Raw genomic sequence first — 19,342 nt, 5'->3', positions numbered from 1 at the left:
CAAGTTCAAGTGCCTCACCTGCTGTACTATCAGCCCATCTTATTCACTTTTAAGTAAGATATGGTTTTGGGGGCATCCTACACTACTGGAAGTCATTCCTAGCTGTGCTCAGGTAACCAGGTAGTGATGGAGACAGATCCAGGACTCCTGCACACATTCCAGCTCTTCAGGAAAACACCTTTGTGCTAAGTATGGCTCCTCTTTCTTTCTATTGAGGGAAACACTTTTTTGAAAGCTAAAAACCATTATCATTGCATTAAAGTTTTTAAAATGATAGTTTAGCTCATCTCTAATTATAGATGAAGGTAAGTTATCATCACTCTTTAAATTCTAAAGGAAATTACTACTTATTAACCTTATATGTTGAAATTACTGTTTGAAATAAAGAATGAAATTTTTGTTTGTTTTCGATTTTTGGGACACACCTGGCAGCGCTTACAAGGAGTTTACTCCTGGCTCTTCACTGGGAAATCTTTTCTGGCTGGCTCAGGGGATCATATGGGGTGCCGAGATTCTAACCACCATCCATCCTGAGTCATTTGCATGCAAGGCAAATGCCCTACCGCTGTGCTATCTCTCTGGCCCCTAAAATAGTTTTAATTCGAGCCATACCCAGCTATTTTACTCCTGGCTCTGCATTCAGGAATTACTCCTAACAGTACTTAGAAAACCATGAGAGATACCAGGGATTAAACCCAGATTGGTTGCATGCCCTACCCACTTTACTATCACTTAGTCCCAGAGATAATAAAAAAATAAATAAAGATCACATTCCTTTCCATAATAAAGTTAAATGTCACCTAAAATACAAAAACAAAAAAACACTCCCTTAAATTCCTAAAAGGGGGGCCCGGAGAGATAGCACAGCGGCGTTTGCCTTGCAAACGGCCGATCCAGGACCAAAGGTGGTTGGTTCGAATCCCGGTGTCCCATATGGTCCCCCGTGCCTGCCAGGAGCTATTTCTGAGCAGACAGCCAGGAGTAACCCCTGAGCAATGCCGGGTATGACCCAAAAACCAAAAAAAAAAAAAAAAAAAAAAAAATTCCTAAAAAGAAATTCAATTAATATTTATAAGTTGAATAGATGTTAACATTAAGAGAAAAAAAATCATAATCTACAGACCCAATTCAAATATTCAAGGTAATTTCTTTCTTTAAAATTTTTCTTAAATAAACCTTTTCCCACCCTTCTACTGATGTTGCTTTTTTTTTATTAAAAAGTACATTTTTAATTGAATCTCCTTGAATACACAATTACAAAGTTGTTTATGATTGAGTTTCAGCAATATAATGTTCAGTACTTAGTGTGTGATGTTGCTGTTTCAATGATGGGGTCACACACACATCTGGCTGTGATGGCCACACACAAAGTCAAAGGGCTCACAAGGATCAAAATCTTCAGTTGTGTTCACACACAAACGGAACGAGGCTGTGGGGTAGAATGCTCACATTCCTGGTTGGGGCATACACACACGCTTTTGGGATAAAGCTTTTAGGAAAGAGCAGTATCCTTCAGATAGTATATTTAAGTACTTAACATGAGTACCGCTACAGTGCAGCCAAAAATCACATGTGGTGCCAGGGACACAAGACATCAGAACTGCCAACACAAAGCGAAGGTGCCATGCTCACCAGGCACATGCATGAGCTAGGAATAGAACTCTAAGCCTCATGCCTACTGTAAGACAGTTATTTAACCACTAAACCATCTTCCTGCTCCATCAAGGTACTATGCCACCACCTTCATAATAACGTCCCTGATGACCCCCCCACATCTATAGCAAATTCCCCCTCCACTAAATGCCTACATCACCCTATGCATTTGTAATACTTCAGACTTCATAGCACGGCTATTTTTGCAGCAACCTTCCTAATCTTAGTAGATTTCATACAAACAACATATCCATAAGAAGAAAGTCCCCTAAGGAAAATACCTGCAGAGTCACAGGCTCTGTGTACACAGTATACATTTATATATATGACATTAGTATATATGCTGTTGAATGATAACATTAATAAACATAGTATTATATTGGAAAAGAGGCATAAAATAATAAGATAGTAACATACCTAGTACATAAGAGCTAGTATTACAAAACAACCACATTCTCAAGTTATGTTATTAACAATGTCAAAAAAATAAAAATAAAATTCCCATTTTTATAGAACATAAAACCTATACCAGGACATATTTGTCATAAGTATGAACAATTCTGCTTTCTAACTAAACAAAGTTGAACAACAAAGTTGTTGACAGCATTTTTAAATAAAAGAAAGAATTATCTCTTACTTCGGGTTAATTTTGGAAATCGTTTTTGTAGTTTTTTCCTTAGTGGATTAAGCTCAGGCATTATTTCTGGAACAGCGACATAAAAATCTGATTGAATTTCATCATCCAAAATCTAAAAGCCAGAGGAAAATAGATAACTTTAGTTTATATGAAAAGGCCTTATGCTTCTGAAAAATAATAATTTCCCTTATAGTAATGAAACAGACATTGATTGCAATTCGTTTCTTAACACACAAGAAACATGAACATATTTAATAATTATGAAAGCAATCAGAAAGCTAAACATTTCCCAATGTTTTAACAACAGCCATGCTCCATTTGTTGAAAACAATTTTTTTATGGCTTCAATTCTCTCCATGGAGATGTGTTAGTCAAAAGTGTTATAAATTAGAATATAGCACGGTTAATACAAGGCTTATATCCTCAAAAGTTGAATTTCTCTGTTCATTAAAAGCATATCAGCATGCTCAAAACTTTACAACAGATACATTTAAAACCAGTGACCATTAGCTACCAAATCAACAGCAACTATACTACCTTCCTGAATTCACAGCACCAACAAAACTAAATTTATAATTATGTCCACAATAATATGAACTGAAACTAAAAATGCTTCCAACAACAAAAATAATAAAAATAAAAGAGAAGGACAATCAAAATGTACATAATCTAATTCTAAAGGAAGATAAAATATTCTTTTTTTTTATTCTCGATTTTATTCAAGGTTTACTCTAAGCTCTGTACTCAGTCATATGGGATGCTGAAGACTGAATCTGGCAATGTGCAAGGCAAATGTCATACCGCTCTGATATTTCTTCTGCCACTATAAGTCAACTTATAAATGACACTTTCAATTAATTTAGAAAAACACCCAAATTATGATACCTTTAAATTTTAAATGGTTATAAACTGGACTTTTGATAATAATATGCCTAGACAACAAATGTTTTTCTCAATGGTTTGTATTTGCAAAAAAACTTTACCATAATATGTATTCAAAGTCTTGGTATGATATTACACAGTAACTTCTTTCTACAATTATTTTATTTCTTAAAATACTGTGTTCCCCAAAACAACAACTTACATTAAACTAGTATTTATCATGACGCAAGCACTCTGTTAAATATCCGACATGGCTTAGAACATCCAGATATAACATGGCTAGTACTAATACTGACCACTTATTTCAGATACAGATACCTAGGGATGCAAAATTTGAGTATGTCTGTAAACTTATAAAAGACAGACTCAGAACATAAACAAAGGCAGTGTGGGCCCAGAACCAAGCCTCTCACTGCTAGAAATATTAAAATGGAGGTGGGGTGGGGCACTCCCAGCGGTGCTTGTGAAACCATGGAGTGCCAAGGGTCAAATCCAAGCTTCCCATGTGCAAAGCATATGGTCAGTCTGTTGAGCTCTCTCCCACAGTCTTTTGTTTTTATAAATTGGGAATTCCTCAAGGTGCTTGAGAGTCTAGACATGTGTGTCTGATAATTCAGTGCCCAGTCCAGTGATGCAGAGTTACTTGGGTTAATTGTTACTGAGTCCAGGAGGGAACTCAGGACTTCAAGGATACAAGGCCATGTAACCTACCCCTTTGAGTGATCTCTTAGGCCTCCTGACACAATATTGAAATGTAAATGAACTCTCTGTATGACAACATTCATGTAAGGCAACTACTGCTAAGTATAGCACAAAAACAGATTTTTAATAAGAAAAGAAAGGTCTCAGCCAGGTAATGAGAAGTTTGACATTAGGTAAATTTATTCTTTATTTACCTCTACAAATAGTAATTAAACTATTTCAACTAAAAATATGGGAATGTGGGGCTGGAGCGATGGCAAAGCAGTAGGGCATTTGTCTTGCATGCGGCTGATCCAAGACGGACAGCGGATCAATCCCCAGCGTCCCATATGGTCCCCTGAGCCAGAAGCAATTTCTGAGCACATAGTCAGGAGTAACCACTGAGCATCACCATGTATGGCCCAAAATCAAAAAAAAAAAAAAAAACATATATACATATATGTATATGTATATGGGAATGTATTTTAAAAAATCCCAGCCATATTATTTATAAAAATGAATTAAATTTAAGTAATAATTTTTAGTATCTTCTAAAAATAACATGGATAACTTTAAGAGATACCATAGGGATGACTTGCAAAAATACTCTGGCTATAAAATCAGGTGGCATTTTCTCTCAAATATTTTATCACCTGGAATTGGAGAAACAGTACAACGTAGGGTGTAAGCAATAGGGTGATTTCCTTTTATGCGGCAGACCACAGTTTGATTCTTAACATCCCAAATAGTTCCTGGAGCATTTCCAGGAATCATTTCTGAGTGCAAAGCCAAGAGTAACCCTTGGGCATTGACAGGTGTGCTCCCTCCCAATCAAAACAAATATTATATCACTAAATATATATAGAAATTCTGTACTCCTAATGCTCCTAAATGCACCTGATTTCCTTCTGGACCATTTTTTTTTTTCAAATATATTTACTTAATAAACTTAAAGGCTGCAGAACATTTCCTGCTTCTTAACCTTTCTGGAGAAGTAACTTAACATTTAAGGAGTGGAGGATTCTATTTAAATTCCATTGTTGCTATGACAGTTCTACAAGATACTAAGCTTGTAGGAAGAAAACAGATGGAAAGCAGTAAACAAATATAAGAATAGTTTCTGATTCGTAAGTCCAAGGATCAGTGTATATACTCAAACTCCAAGGAATCTGTATTATTTTTTTGATCATTAAAAATATAGAAATTTTGATAAATTAGTATTCAGAAGATCTCAAAAGAATTGGATATTGCCTCTTCACTTTGACCTGGAATCTATATGAAAATATAATTTCTCCACATGTTCCATTAGTTCTGCCTCCTCAAGTCATTCTCACGTTAAAAATCCAGATTCTATATCATATTTAGATTGCTAACATAAGAAAAAAAACACAAAATAAACTACAAACAATGCTTCTAGTCTCAAAGGAAAGACCCAGCTAGAATAACCACAAATGAAATGCTGAGTACAGAGAATTTCTAAATCTCTTCTTGTTCCAGAAGCAGTATTACATACTTTAATGGATAATTTAGAAGAATAGATTTTATTCACTTTATTTTATTTTAGGGCCATACCTGGCTGTGTATAGGACTGGTTCTCAGTGTTTAGGGGACAGAGATTGAAGCCAGGTCCACTGCATGAAAAACCTTAACCGATGCATTATCACTTTGCCCTCTAGAAAAGTGGTCTAGATAAAACTCCCAAAATTTAGCAAGTATGACTGTTCCTCAGATCGCTTTTAAAATATATATATTTTTGAATCAAGCAGACACCCCAATGTCTTGATTATTTTCTCAAGACAGACAACAGAATCATTTATTACCTTCTTTTTGAGCCAGTAGTCACTCTAAACTCACTGGGCTGGTAAAAGTGAAAGAGTAAATTGGGCCTGGGAAATTAATAAAAGGTTAAGGTCTTCTTTCATATGATCAAACTCAGATTGACAGAGTTGCTGAGTGGGGATCCCAGGTTTCCTGAGAAATATTTGGGGAATAACCCCCCAAAATTAAAAGTAACTAAAAGCTCCATTATTTACAAAAGTGATATATTTTCTATCACTTGAATCTACTAAAGTCAATCACATATTTTATTCCAACAAAGCAAGCCAAAATTTAATTTTTATAACTGAAATGTCTGTGTGAACTCTTTTTGAATTGTTTTAAATTTCACATTCAAAACCACAAAAGTTAAATTGTTCTTTCTAGACTACCCACAAAACTCTCACAAATACACAGAAAGTTATAAAAATAAGAGCCCCAGTATAAATCAAGCGAAATTACCCTCAATCTGGTTCTTGAATAGCTAGACTACAAGGATCAAAAAAGAAGAAAAAGCCAGAGATGCAGAGTAAGTGGCACAACACAAGCCTTGATGGTGCAAGACCATGGGGTCTGAGTTCAATCACCAGCACTGCATGAATTATTGAATTATTGAACATTGCTGATTGTGACCCTGTTTGCCCCAGGCTGAAGTAGCACTGTACCCCCACCATGTCTCAAGCTCCCTACCAGTGGCCCTGTAGCCCAGGCAACAACAGTAACAACAATGGTTTTTTGGAGGTTTTTTTCCCTACTAACCATTCAGTAAGATATAATAAGCAAAGTGGTTATGTTCCACAAGTAATAAATCAATAAATAGTAAAGATAACAGAACCATATATATAATTGATGAGTATGAAAACAATACTGTACCTTTTGAATCAGATCAATTCCTCCTGCAAACGCAGCTCCATTTTCCTCTGCTATTTTAACTTCTGAGGCATTCTACCAAATAAAATACGTTTAGAAAGCAATCTTTAAACAAATTCCATTTGGCTTCAAGTACTTTCACCAAAACAGTATTATAGTACAAAAAGGGAAAATCTTGTTGTTGTTTTTTTTTTACTTTTAATTGAAAATGCAGCTGTTTTTAATTAGATTTATCAGATATATTGTCTCCAAAATGAGTTTCATCTGTATGATTCAGTAGTTTTTTGACTAACAAATAAGAAAATTCATTCAAGTGGCATATTAGGAACGTAAGTCTTTAGTGCTCGCAATACATCATATTATAAAAGAAAAATATAAAATACTAACTTAAAGCCATTTTATCAATCCAACTAAAAAAAGAATAGGTTTTTATTTTGTTTTGTTTTTGTTTTGGGCCCATACCAGGTGATACTCAGGGGTTATTCCTGGCTCTGCGCTCAGAAATCGTTCTTGGCTCAGGGGACCACATGGGATGCCAGTGATCGAACGCAATTCCGCCCTAGGTCAGCCTTGTTAGAAGCAAGCACTATTGCTCAGGCCCCTGAAAAAAATATTTTAACAAGAGATGACAGAAGCAAAATCTAGCCAGTTGTTTGAAAATTCAAAAATAAACTGGAATGTATAGACATGTTATTTTTTTTTCTATATAGTATTCATTGATGCCATTTCGTTAGTTAATTTTGTGGCATTTAACAGCTACATTTACCATTTTCCTAGGAAGAAAGTGAATTGGCTATGGAGGTATCAAACAAATTCATATGCAAATATTTGTAATATAAAATACTGCCAAATTGGGACTAGAGCAGTGGTGCAAGCGGTAGGGCATTTGCCTTGTATGTGCTAACCTAAGACGAACCGCAGTTTGATCCCCTGGCATTCTATATAGTCCCCTAAGCCAGGAGTGATTTCTGAGCATATAGCCAGGAGTAACCCCTGAGCGTCACTAGGTGTGACCCAAAAAACAAAAAAAAAGAAAAAAGAAAAACCACAAAAACAACAAAAAATAACCCTGCCAAATCATTTAGAGCTGAAGAGATAGTACAGTGGGTAGGGTGCTTTCATTGCACACAACCAACCCCAATTACAACCAGGAGTGATCTCTGACTGTACAGCCAGGAGTAAGCCCTAAGCACCCAAAATGAAAAATTATTTGTTTCAAATTTCATATTCAAAACCCACAAAAATCAAATCATCATAATATATTTACAATATCCCTGACTTTCTTAATTTTGCAGGCTAGGTTTTTTTGGTAATAATTACTACCTGCAAAGCATCAACTATGTCCCTAGATTCAAAATAATCATTTTGCAATTGTTTGAAAGAGAAGTTTAAATAGGAAGCAAGAGTTTGGATAAATCCTATAATTTTCTTTAGTTTCTTATGAGAAACAATGTTGTAGACTAATCATGGTAAATTAATATTCCCATTTAACTCATTTTTCAAACCAGTAATATAACTCTAAACAAGTCATTTAACTTGTTTTCATTTAAGCTTCAAATGGGGAAAATAATATGAAGTGAATACTAAGATTTTCTGGCACTCATTCCATTCATTTATTCTATTCACCATTTATCCATTCACCAATGTTGTATGTAAAAAAACAAAGTAAATAATATAGAAGTTAAAAAAGGTTACTCACCCCTGTAAATACAACCACCTTATTGATTTCTGAAGAGAATGGATATGGGAAACTAAGAACACTGGCAAATGGCTCCACTTTTTTCTAAAAAAAAAAAAATATTATTTAAAATTCATTCACCTTTTCTACTGCTCTCATATCTAAAAAACTGACTTGTTTTTATTGTTCTGAGTCTACCATATGACCTCTCATTAATCCAAAACTACTTACTGGTTATAATTTAAAGGTATAAGGGGTTATATTTCTTTTATAAGAAACCATAATAAAAATCTCTCTTCCCAGGGGCCGGAGCAGTGATGCAAGCGGTAAGGTGTCTGCCTTGCTTACACTAGCCTAGGACGGACCGTGGTGCAATCCTGTAGTGTCTCATATGGTCCCCCAAGCCAGGAGCAATTTCTGAGCATCACTGGGTGTGGCCCAAAAACAAAAAACAAACAAACTCTCTTCCCAGTTCCATCCTCCCATAGCTTCTATATCAATATTATTCATCATAATCTCTTGGATAGTAAAAACAATTTTCTAGAAAGATAGCACAGGGGGTAGGATGCTTGCCTTGCAAAAGAACCACCCAGGTTTGAGCCTCAGTATCCCATATGGTCCCCCAACCACTGGCAGAATTAATGCTTGTGAACAGAGCCATTAGTAACCCCTGAACATCCCTGGGGTGCCCTGCCACCCCCACACAAAGAAGAACTTGCCTATACATATCTTCACAGACCAAGCACAATACTTTCTACATGATAGATGTTAATAAATATTTGCTACAAGTTAAAATTTAAAAAATATATAAAAATTTATAATATCATTAAAAAGCATCTTTAGGAGCTGCAGAGATAGCACAGTGGTAGGGCATTTGCCTTGCATGCAGCCAACCTGGGACAGACCCGGGTTCTATTCCCAGCATCCCATATGGTCCCAAGCCTGCCAGATGTAATTTCTGTGTGCAGAGCCAAGAGTAAACTCTGAGCATCACCAGGTGACCCTCCCCCCAAAAACCAGTAACAACAACAAAAACAAAAATGTAAGAGCTGTGATGGGTCTCAATTCTAATCCAATATTTTCCCTGGTTTTAAAGGGTTTTTTTCAGTTAAGTCTTCACATGAAATTGCATATTTAAATAGAGAAAGCAGAAAGATTCTGGTTGAAGCAAGAGTGATGGGCTTAGCACACAGTCTAACAATCTTAGTCTCAATCTAGGACCAGAAAGCACACATTTAAAGGTCATCCATAATGAATGGGCTTATCTAAAGCCCTCTGCAAAAAAAAAAAAAAAAAAAAAAAATCATGACCAGGTAGATAACTTAGTCAACAAAATTACAGCAATATCTCAATTCATTTAGAAACTCCATTTGTTGAGATTTTTAGCACTTATTCTTTTCTGTTTTGGGATATCCCCAATGGTTCTGGGACCACCAGAATACACACACTGATACATGGGAGGCCATGTGGTACATAGATCAGATCTGGGCATTGCACACACTAGTCACAAACTCCAGCCCTCTGAGATTTCTCCCTGGACTCATATCAGAAAGTCGTAATTTTTCATTTTTGTTTGGTAAGCACAACTAATAGTTCTCAAGGGCTATTCCTGGCTCAGAGGTTGCTTTTGGGAATCCTTGGAGAACCAGGTGGTGCCAGGGATCAAAACTGGGCACCGTCAAAGCATGTGCTATAGCCAGTTGAGTTATCTCTCCGGCCCCAATACCAGCTAGGTATGCCAAAGTTTTATTGTTGTTTGGTTGTGTTTTTTTTTTTTTTTCGGCAGTGCTCAGGGCTAACATCTCCTCTATGCTCAGGGATTACTCCTGGAGGTGCTGAGGGGACTATCTTCAGTGTCAAGATAGAAAGACTTAACCTCATGCAAGGCAAGACCTTAACCCCAGTACCATCTCTCCAGCCCAACCAGTTATTCTCAAGGTAAAAAGGAGATAAAATCTATAGAGTGTACCCACAACATAATTCTATTTGCATTTTTAATTTTCATGTCTAAGTATAGAAAAATATTACATTTTCTAAAAATTATTGAGGCTAAATATTTGTTACATAAAAAAATTCATATAAACACTGTTTACAAAATTGCATCTACATACCTTCTTCCCTAATGTCATATCCAGTGTCAAATCAAGATAAACACCTTGCTTTGGATTAGTGAAGTCCAGAATCTGGTATTTCTTAAGCAAAAGAATAGCTTTCTCCGCCTCATATATCTGTCTTGGATATAAGCGTTTTAAGTAGACATCATCCTCAGGTTCATCTTCCATATAGGGGTATGACTTTATTTTTTCTATATCAATTATTTTTTCATCTGATATTTTCTTTTTAGCATCTTTTTTTGACGTTTTTGCAGGCCTTTAAAAAGAAGATAAATTATGTCAATATGTATCCCAAGAAATTTTTTAAAAGCTGATGCACATAAGATTAAAAAAAAAATAGCAAAAAAAAAAAAAAAGAAAATAATGGCTGTTGATACTTCCAAGGTAGTCCAGTCCTAGCTCATACCTCTGTGGTATTCTCAGAAAGGGGGCATTGGTGGGTGGTGGGAAGTAGATTCCCCTTTATACACAAACTGGAGTAGCTAAACACCATCTCTTTAACCCCATCACAAAAGAAACAGCCCAACCTAACCTTATCAAACTTCCAATCCACCATGTTTGTTTTAGATCTATAAATCTTGGACCACACAGTCCCATGATACCTTAATATTTTATAGTAGTGTCAGTCTAGCAGTATCACAAGAAATCTGATGGGAGAACAACATAGTTTTCTACCCACCTCAGCAAGTCTAAACTAACACAGAAGGCTAGACTAGTACCAACCACAGCCCAGTAAATCCTTAGACACTGACTTGAGTAACACTTTAAAAAGATATAACAATCATTTGTAATTAACCTTTGTTGATCTAGGTGATAATTCCATTTGCCTTCATGTTATAACAAGTTATAGAAATTTGTGCCTGCATGGAGGCAGGCTATGGTAGTGGTAGAGTGGGGAACACTAGTGAAAAGGTCACACTAGTGATAAGCACTTAATGCCTGAAATGACTGTATTATGAACAACTTGGAAAAACACAGTTTTATAATAAAAATTAGAAAGAAAAAAAAAAGAACAGCAAAAGATAAAGCCTAATAGACTGGAGAGATTAATAGGAGGTAAATTCTTGCAAGTGGCTAACTAGGGTTCAATCCCTGGCACCCCATTGATCTTTTGAGCCTGCCAGGAGTGATGACTGAGATAACAGAGCCAAGAGTAAGCCTTGAGCACCACTAAATGCGGCCCCCCCCAAAACAAAAAAATAAAACTTATTTCAATTCAGAAGCATAGACAGTTTTACAGCTTTTTCAGTTCACAAACAGTAGTTGAGCTTCAGAATTATTTTCAATAGAGGAGAAGTTGAGTAAGACATTAATGTTGCTTCCAGGAACTAAGAAAACAAGCATACAAATAGATCATTTTAATACAATAGATTCTATTGAATAGAGTAAGTACTATAGAAGTTTATAAGAGCTTTAGGGCAAAGGCAACCACTGTGGCAAAGTGAGGATGGGTTCTGGGAAAGGCTGACCCCAATGTCAATTCTGAAACAGATGGAAAAGTTTAAGCTAGGTATATGTTAAAGAGAAATGAAAACATAACCAGCCACAGAAAAACTTGTACAAAAATTTTAGAACAGCATTAACAATAATAGAAAAACCATTTAGACCCCAGATGTCCATCAACTTACAAATATATAAAAAGTGTTAAACTATACAACTGAAATAGTAACCAGTAATGAAAAGGAATGAAATACTGATATATGTTATAATATATATAAGCAATAAGAACACTAGGCTAAGTGAAACAAGCTAGTCACGGGCCGGGCAGTGGCGCTAGAGGTAAGGTGCCTGCCTTTCCTGCGCTAGCCTAGGACGAACCGCGGTTCGATCCCCCGGCGTCCCATGTGGTCCCCCAAGCCAGGAGCGACTTCTGAGCACATAGCCAGGAGTAACCCCTGAGCGTCACCGGGTGTGGCCCAAAAACCAAAAAAAAAAAAAAAAAGAAACAAGCTAGTCACAAAAGTTCACACATTAGATGATTCCAATCACATGAAATATCATAAATGGGCAGATCTAGATATTAAAAATAGATTCAGCAGTTGTCTAGGGGTGGGGTAGGGAGGTTGAAGAACAGGTAATGACTACTAACAAGTAATGGCAATTAATGATCATGAGCCTCTAGAGAAGATAATAAAGATGTTTGGAAAATGAGAGGGTTGCCAAACAACTTTGAATATATATAAAACCAATAAATTACATCTTTTACTTATTTTTATTAGTTTTTGATTTGGGGCCACACCATGTGACATTCAGAGTTTCCTCCAGCCTCTGCGCTCAGAAATCACTCCTGGCTCGGGAAACCATATGGGATGCCTGGGATCGAACAGAGGTCGGTCCTGGGTCAGCCGCGTGCAAGGCAAATGTCCTACCGCTGCACTATCACTCAAGTCCCTTTTATTTAGTTTTTAAATTGGGGCAATATCTGACAATGCTAAAGGCTTATTCCTGGCTTTGTGCTGGGGATTTAAACTGGTCTGAACACCTTATTTCCTGTACATTCTCTCTGGCCACTGAATGGTATCTTATAAATTAGTGATTTGTAAAGAAAATAATATCTCAATAAAGTGATTAAGTTATATCTTAATGAAGCTATTATTTAAAAATAGGATTAGCCTGGAGGAAAAACAACATAATAAACATATTGAGGCATAAAGTGAAATGGTGCACATGGGAACTATTAAAGGTTCTGACTAAAGCAGGGAGTAGCCAAGTTTCTATGTAATGGAACCGAGAGAAAATATGCTATGGTCTTTTGTCCTAATTACTCAACTCTACCACTGTAAAATAAAAGCAATCATAGGCAATACAAACATGAATGTATGTTCCAATAAAACTTCATTCATGAAAAACAGCTTCAATGTCATATTTTCTTATGTCACAAATTATTGTTCTTTTTACCCAGTCATTTAAAAATAAAAGACTGGGGCCGGAGAGATAGCATGGAGGTAGGGCGTTTCCCTTGCATGCAGAAGGACGGTGGTTCAAATCTCGGCATCCCATATGGGTCCCACACAAGCCTGCCAGGAGCGATTTCTGAGCGTAGAGCCAGGAGTAACTCCTGAGCACTGACAAATGTGACCCAAAAACCAATAAAATAAAAATAAAAAATAAAATAAAATAAATAAAAAATTAAAAAAATAAGATAAATAAAATAAAAAAGGGGCCGGTGAGGTAGAGCTAGAGGTAAGGTGTCTGCCTTGCAAGCGCTAGTTCGATCCCCCGGTGTCCCATATGGTCCCCTCAAGCCAGGGGCAATTTCTCTCTCTTTTTTTTTTTTTCCGGGCCACACCCAGCGAGGTGGGTCCCTCAGCGGAGCTTGAAGGTTGCCCTAGGCTTTCCCCCATTCCCCACCCCATTCCCCACGGGGCTCCTAAGGGAGGGTCTGGGTGGGGATCCTGAACTTCCAGCCTCCCAGCTTCTTGAAGGTTCTCTTTCCTTCATGGGAGCCCAGAGTCTCTACCAGCATGGGGTTCGGCAGGCCTCCGCCCATGCCAGAGGCCTTCTTAACCAGGCTTGGGTGGGAGTGCAGGACTTGGGTGACCCCAGCCCCTCTACCGCCTTGCTCCAGATCTCCAGGGCTTCCCCGGGCCACATGCCTGGGCAAGCCAGCGAGGTGGGTCCCTCAGCTGAGCTTGAAGGTTGCCCTAGGCTTTACTTCTGGGTTGCACTAAAGCAGTCACTGGTAATCTCTTACCAGTCTATATTTTTAAAACCGCACGGGGGCGCTACATTAATAGTTCTCACTATCATTGAATTATGTTTTTGTATATTCAGAATGTCCATTTTTGTACTCTGCCCTTTTGCACACCCCTACAAAAGATCATTTTTCTCTTTAACTCTCTTAACCCCTATCATCATTACTCCACATTTACCCTTTTTAACTTAAGTACTATAGAATCCTAAGTCACAGACCATAGTGATGCCCTGGAGTTAGCACCCTCCCAACTATTCCAAAAGGCATAGAATGTACACGTATGTCTTTTCAACATTTTATGTGTGTTTTCTTTGACGGCTATAACTCTTGCTGAATATTTCTTTTTTTTTTTTTTTTTTTTTTTTTTTTTTTTTTTTTTTTGGTTTTTGGGCCACACCCAGCAGTGCTCAGGGGTTACTCCTGGCTATGCGCTCAGAAGTCGCTCCTGGCTTGGGGGACCATATGGGACGCCGGGGGATCGAACCGCGGTCCGTCTCCTAGGCTAGCGCAGGTAAGGCAGGCACCTTACCTCCAGCGCCACCGCCCGGCCCCTGAATATTTCTTATACACTGACGATTTCTCTTTTTTTCTTATCTTTTCTTCTCTTTGTGAACTGTTCAATAGGGAATTTGGTGAAAGAGTCCCTCAGTTTAATGCTTATGTTTGAACCAAGTCATGGGTATTATTGGATCGGTTCTTATGCTCCCATATACTCCAATAAAGCCACGTGGCTTTATTTCTTGTTTGCTTAGGCACATTAAAACGGGAAAATACATACAAATAAGTTCTTATCTAATAGAGATGGGAACACACAAATCTTGTAGGGCCATGGGATCTTACACCCTGAACATTGACATAATGACCTGGCACAGGCCTCAGAAGAATGGGCATTCTCCATTCACCCCTGATCTAGGGAAGACATCTACAAAACATCCAAGGTTGTCTATAACCTGGAGGCAATCCTCTACCAGAGAAGACCCTACCACTGCTCTGACATCGACCTACTCAAAAGAGACTTCCCTTAACACTGAGAAGATTTTAACAACAACAATGACCTGCTTACTGGACAGGGCTTTCTGTATTGCCCCTTCATTGAGAGGTGAAACTAGAGGATACTCCACACCAGCCTGACTTCAACGTAGGATGTGCAGATTCCAGGATCTTTAATACAGAAACCTGATGCCAACAATAGAGACTGCGTGAAAAATAAAACTGTATTGGCACTACAGACAATGACTTAAATTGAACAAACTAGTTTGCCTGGAGCCTAGAGTTGGTCTTATGCCAGGAAACTTTAGGGGTAGGGTCTCCCTGTATTTAGACCAAGGCGCTGGGGGATCAAACCGTAGTCCTTCCTTGGCTAGTGCTTGCAAGGCAGACACCTTACCTCTAGTGCCACCTCGCTGGTCCTCCAGGGCAATTTCTGAGTGCTTAGCCAGGAGTAACCCCTGAGCATCAAACGGGTGTGCCCCCCCAAAACAAATAAATAAATAAAAGACAGAAAACAATTAAGAGACTCCTTTCCTTCTTAAGGAGATTTTAAGAGTAGTGATGGTAACAGTCTTAACAATCTAAAGAAGATAAAAGATTGAAGAGATATTTACAAGGTTAATACTAAAGATAAGGAAAAGAGGAAAATAAAGAAACTCTACCTAGAATATTTCAGCAATTTGTTTGCTCCAGTTTTGTTTTGTTTTGTTTTGGTTTGGTTTGGTTTTGGCTTTGGTTTTGGGGGCACACCTGGCTGTGCTCAGGGCTTCCTCTTGACTCTGTACTCAGGTATAACACACCTAGAGGGTTTGCGGAACTATACAGGGTACTCTGGATCGAACCTGGTCCGGTTGCATGCAAAGCAAACTCTGTCTGCTATGTATCTTTCCAGTCTCCCACTTCTGCAGTTTATAATTCAGGTCACTAGATAGATAACTTGTACAAGTATCAGAAGTAAACAAAACAAAACCAGATTCTTGGGAGGAAGTTAGTCACAGGGATGAGTGAGGTGTGGAACAATGAAGTATTTGAGTGTGAGTTTAATTGCATCACTGCCCCAATTCTTCACCTCCCTCTAAAGTTCACTTCCACTCAAGTTCCTTTGCTAAAGTTACTCTGAAATTATCCTTCCACGTGATGAAGTATATCTCCCAGAAACTTTGACTTAGGTGATATTTTGGACCAAAAGAATAAAACAAAATTGTTGCAGATAGGTAGGGGGGCCCTGGCAATGTATTTTTGGGAAATAATAAAATTTAAGAAGAGATTACCTAGCCCTGAATAGTAGCCCAAAGACATAAAGATGACACCCCTTTGACATAATCACATCCTGAAATATTTGAAGAGAAACTGAGGTACCACCAAGATGCAGAAGTCCAGAGAAGGTTGGAACCTCTAAAAAGGAGAAGCTGGGCCTGGAGAGATAGCACAGTGGCGTTTGCCTTGCAAGCAACCAATCCAGGACCAAAGGTGGCTGGTTCGAATCCCGGTGTCCCATATGGTCCCCCGTGCCTGCCAGGCGCTATTTCTGAGCAGACAGCCAGGAGTAAGCCCTGGGCACCGCCGGGTGTGGCCCAAAAACCAAAAAAAAAAAAAAAAAAAAAAAAAAAAAAAAAAAAAAAAAAAAAAACAAAAACAAACAAACAAACAAAATAAAAAGGAGAAGCTACAGGGGCTAGAGAGATCACAGCAGTAGGGGATTTGCCTTGCATGCAGCCGACCCAGGAAGGACAGTGATTCAAGTCCCAACATCTCATATGGTCCCCTGAGCAATTTCTGAGTGCAGAGCCAGGAGTAACTCTTGAGCACCACTGGATGTGACCCAAAAACCAAAAAAAGAAAAGGAGACGTTACAGAAGAGCCTATGGAATCATGAAGGGACAATCAACAGTGCAAAGGATGAAATTGTGAGATGACCATCAGCGGTAGAAGGTTTTCCTATGACAATGCCCAGATTAACTCTTTTTACTTATTTTTATTTAAAGAGTTATGATTTATAGTTATTGATAGATGACTTAGGCATACAATAGTTCAACACCAACCCAGCCACCAGTGTCAACTTCCCACCAATAGTGTCCCTTGCATTCTCCTACTTCCCTATCCCACCCCAAACTTGCCACCTTAACAGGCACATTTTAAAGTCCTTCTTTGTAATTTGGATCTCATGTTTGCAGTATTGTTGAATATATGATTTGACAATTTGGCTATTCATTTCCCATATCACCAGTATACCTGAAGCTCAGACTTCTGTTCTACCATTACTTCCTGTTCTCCCCGTCCCCGATTATTTTTCTTATCTGTCCTCTCTTCCCTATATTCTGGCACAAGATTAACTTTTATGTATTCAAAACTTCAGAAAAGCCCAGTTGGAAGAATCATACAAGTTCCTCCCAAAAGATATTTAGGGCTTGATCTTCAAGCCTAGTCTCCCTTGACTTCGTATCTCACTTGCTTGTCTCTATTTCTTTGCTCATTTCCACTCTGAGGAAGACTGTTCTCTCTTGCACACATAATTCCTCTCTTTCTTTCTTCTCAGATCTAAGCAAGTTTAATTCAACAAAAATTACTTGGCTTCAAAATTTCGCCTCCACTTGAGATTCTTTTCTGTGAAAGGGAAAAAAAAAACAGACCCAGAAAGCCTGTGCTAAAGTTGGGACTGATTTTCCTTTTCCTGCAAAAGAACAATTCCTCACTCCAGCCTGAGTCCAGAGCTCCCCAAGAAAATAATAAGGATCATCTCCCATGTTGTGCAGACCAAGTGGATTCAAGGTGTAGCTTGAAGGCTGCCTCATGAGACTGGCAGGACATGAGTGCTGGTAGGCAAGGTAGGAGGAACAGAGCGCAGTAGAATCACTCTTCTAGAGTTTACCTCCCTTGCTCCCCAGTTAACCAAGCCACTGGCGACAAAATTAAGTTTCTCAGATCTAAGCTTCGATCTTAAAAGGGCCTTCTCAGTTTTCCACTTGTATATCTCTACTTCTGCCACCTTCACAAGAAGAACGTGACTGGACTAGCCCAAAGGTGGGGAAGGACGTGAGACATGTGAACAGAGCTGCTCCCAGTGCCTTCGGCTAGATTAGACACTCTCAGCTGAGCTGCAGATTCAGAGCTGGTCATCAGAGACACCATTCAAATCTATTTATACTAGGTGACACAGAGATGATGTGTGGGTAATGACAAATAATTGTGGGATGGTTTATTACTAGCAAGATAAGAGGTTTACAAAAGAGCTAATAAAATCTATTCAACAAATGCAGATGATACTTTGAAGATAAGAAGAAAACACAGAACTAGAGGTGATATATTTCTTTATTAAACTCAGTTGCTCCTTAAGAGTTTTTAACCTTGAAACTTGTACATTAGTAACTACCTATAAATAAGTGTGACTTCTGGGCAGAATGACTTCCCAAACATGTCCATATTGATCATATAGAGATCTCTGACATTGAAATTGAAATTGAAAGATTTCAAGATATCCTAAATGGATATAAGATCATGCTGATGGACTATAACTAATTAAAAGAATGTTTGAAAGCAGAAACATCTTTCCCCCTTCCATCTGAAACTAAGAGATGGGCAGAAATAGTAGGAATTCGAGAGTGAAAAAGACTCCAAGCCTGCTTGCCAGGCTCTAAAGATGGAGAAAATAGCATCACAAGTAAATTAATGTAGGCAGCTTCTACAAGTTGGGAATGCAAGGAAACATCCTCTCTAAGTCCTCTAAAATGGAATGAGCTCTTGTGACACCTTGATGAGATCCCCGAGATCTATCCCTGAGAGATCTATGTTCAACTTATGGACTACAGAACTGCAAGATAATAAACGAGGTAAACTGGTAGTAATACAAAACTAATAGGAACTCCTAGAAAACTGATGAAAAAAAAATGGCAATCAAAATTTTTTTAGTCTTCAAAACTCACAGCAATTCCTTTCACACTCTTAGCACTCAATGAATCCTTATTATCACAACCAAACGTACAGCCTCCCAGGTAATCAGCAATTCCACAGGGCAGCCATTAATGACTACACTCATCTGTTAATAGGACACAGGTGTCTGTCTGGACTACTAACAAGTCTAAGCAGGTGCCTGAGTCAATGGAAACAACATGCCTCAAAATCTACCTTGGAAGAACAGCACAAATCTCCAAGCCTTCCAACTGAAGAAGTTCATTTTATAATTCATAAAAGAGCAGAGAGCATGAAAGAAGAAACCTAGGAGTCAGTTGTAGCAATACACTAACCTAATCTAAAACAAATAGAATAGTTATGCCTGACTTATAGCCTACAGGCTTCCTTTACACAAAAGCTGATTTCAACTTTCTAGCTCT

General features: G+C 38.1%; 1 protein-coding gene across 1 annotated transcript in view; it reads right to left on the bottom strand.

Annotated features, from left to right (window-relative positions):
- MRPL1 (mitochondrial ribosomal protein L1) overlaps nucleotides 1-19,342 on the bottom strand; it is a 94,331-nt gene that overhangs the window by 52,273 nt on the left and 22,716 nt on the right. Inside the window, exons 3-6 of the mRNA XM_049790284.1 lie at nucleotides 10,328-10,586; nucleotides 8,238-8,321; nucleotides 6,542-6,613; nucleotides 2,291-2,402 (exon numbers count right to left, since the gene is read on the bottom strand). Of these exons, the coding sequence (XP_049646241.1) occupies nucleotides 2,291-2,402; nucleotides 6,542-6,613; nucleotides 8,238-8,321; nucleotides 10,328-10,586 (527 nt within the window). The remainder of the gene's footprint in view (nucleotides 1-2,290; nucleotides 2,403-6,541; nucleotides 6,614-8,237; nucleotides 8,322-10,327; nucleotides 10,587-19,342) is intronic.

The sequence above is a fragment of the Suncus etruscus genome, chromosome 16, assembly GCF_024139225.1.
Source record: "Suncus etruscus isolate mSunEtr1 chromosome 16, mSunEtr1.pri.cur, whole genome shotgun sequence".
In the NCBI taxonomy this organism is placed as follows: domain Eukaryota; kingdom Metazoa; phylum Chordata; class Mammalia; order Eulipotyphla; family Soricidae; genus Suncus; species Suncus etruscus.
The sequence above is the reverse complement of the archived record's forward strand: the minus strand, read 5'-3'. Positions and strand labels throughout refer to the sequence as shown.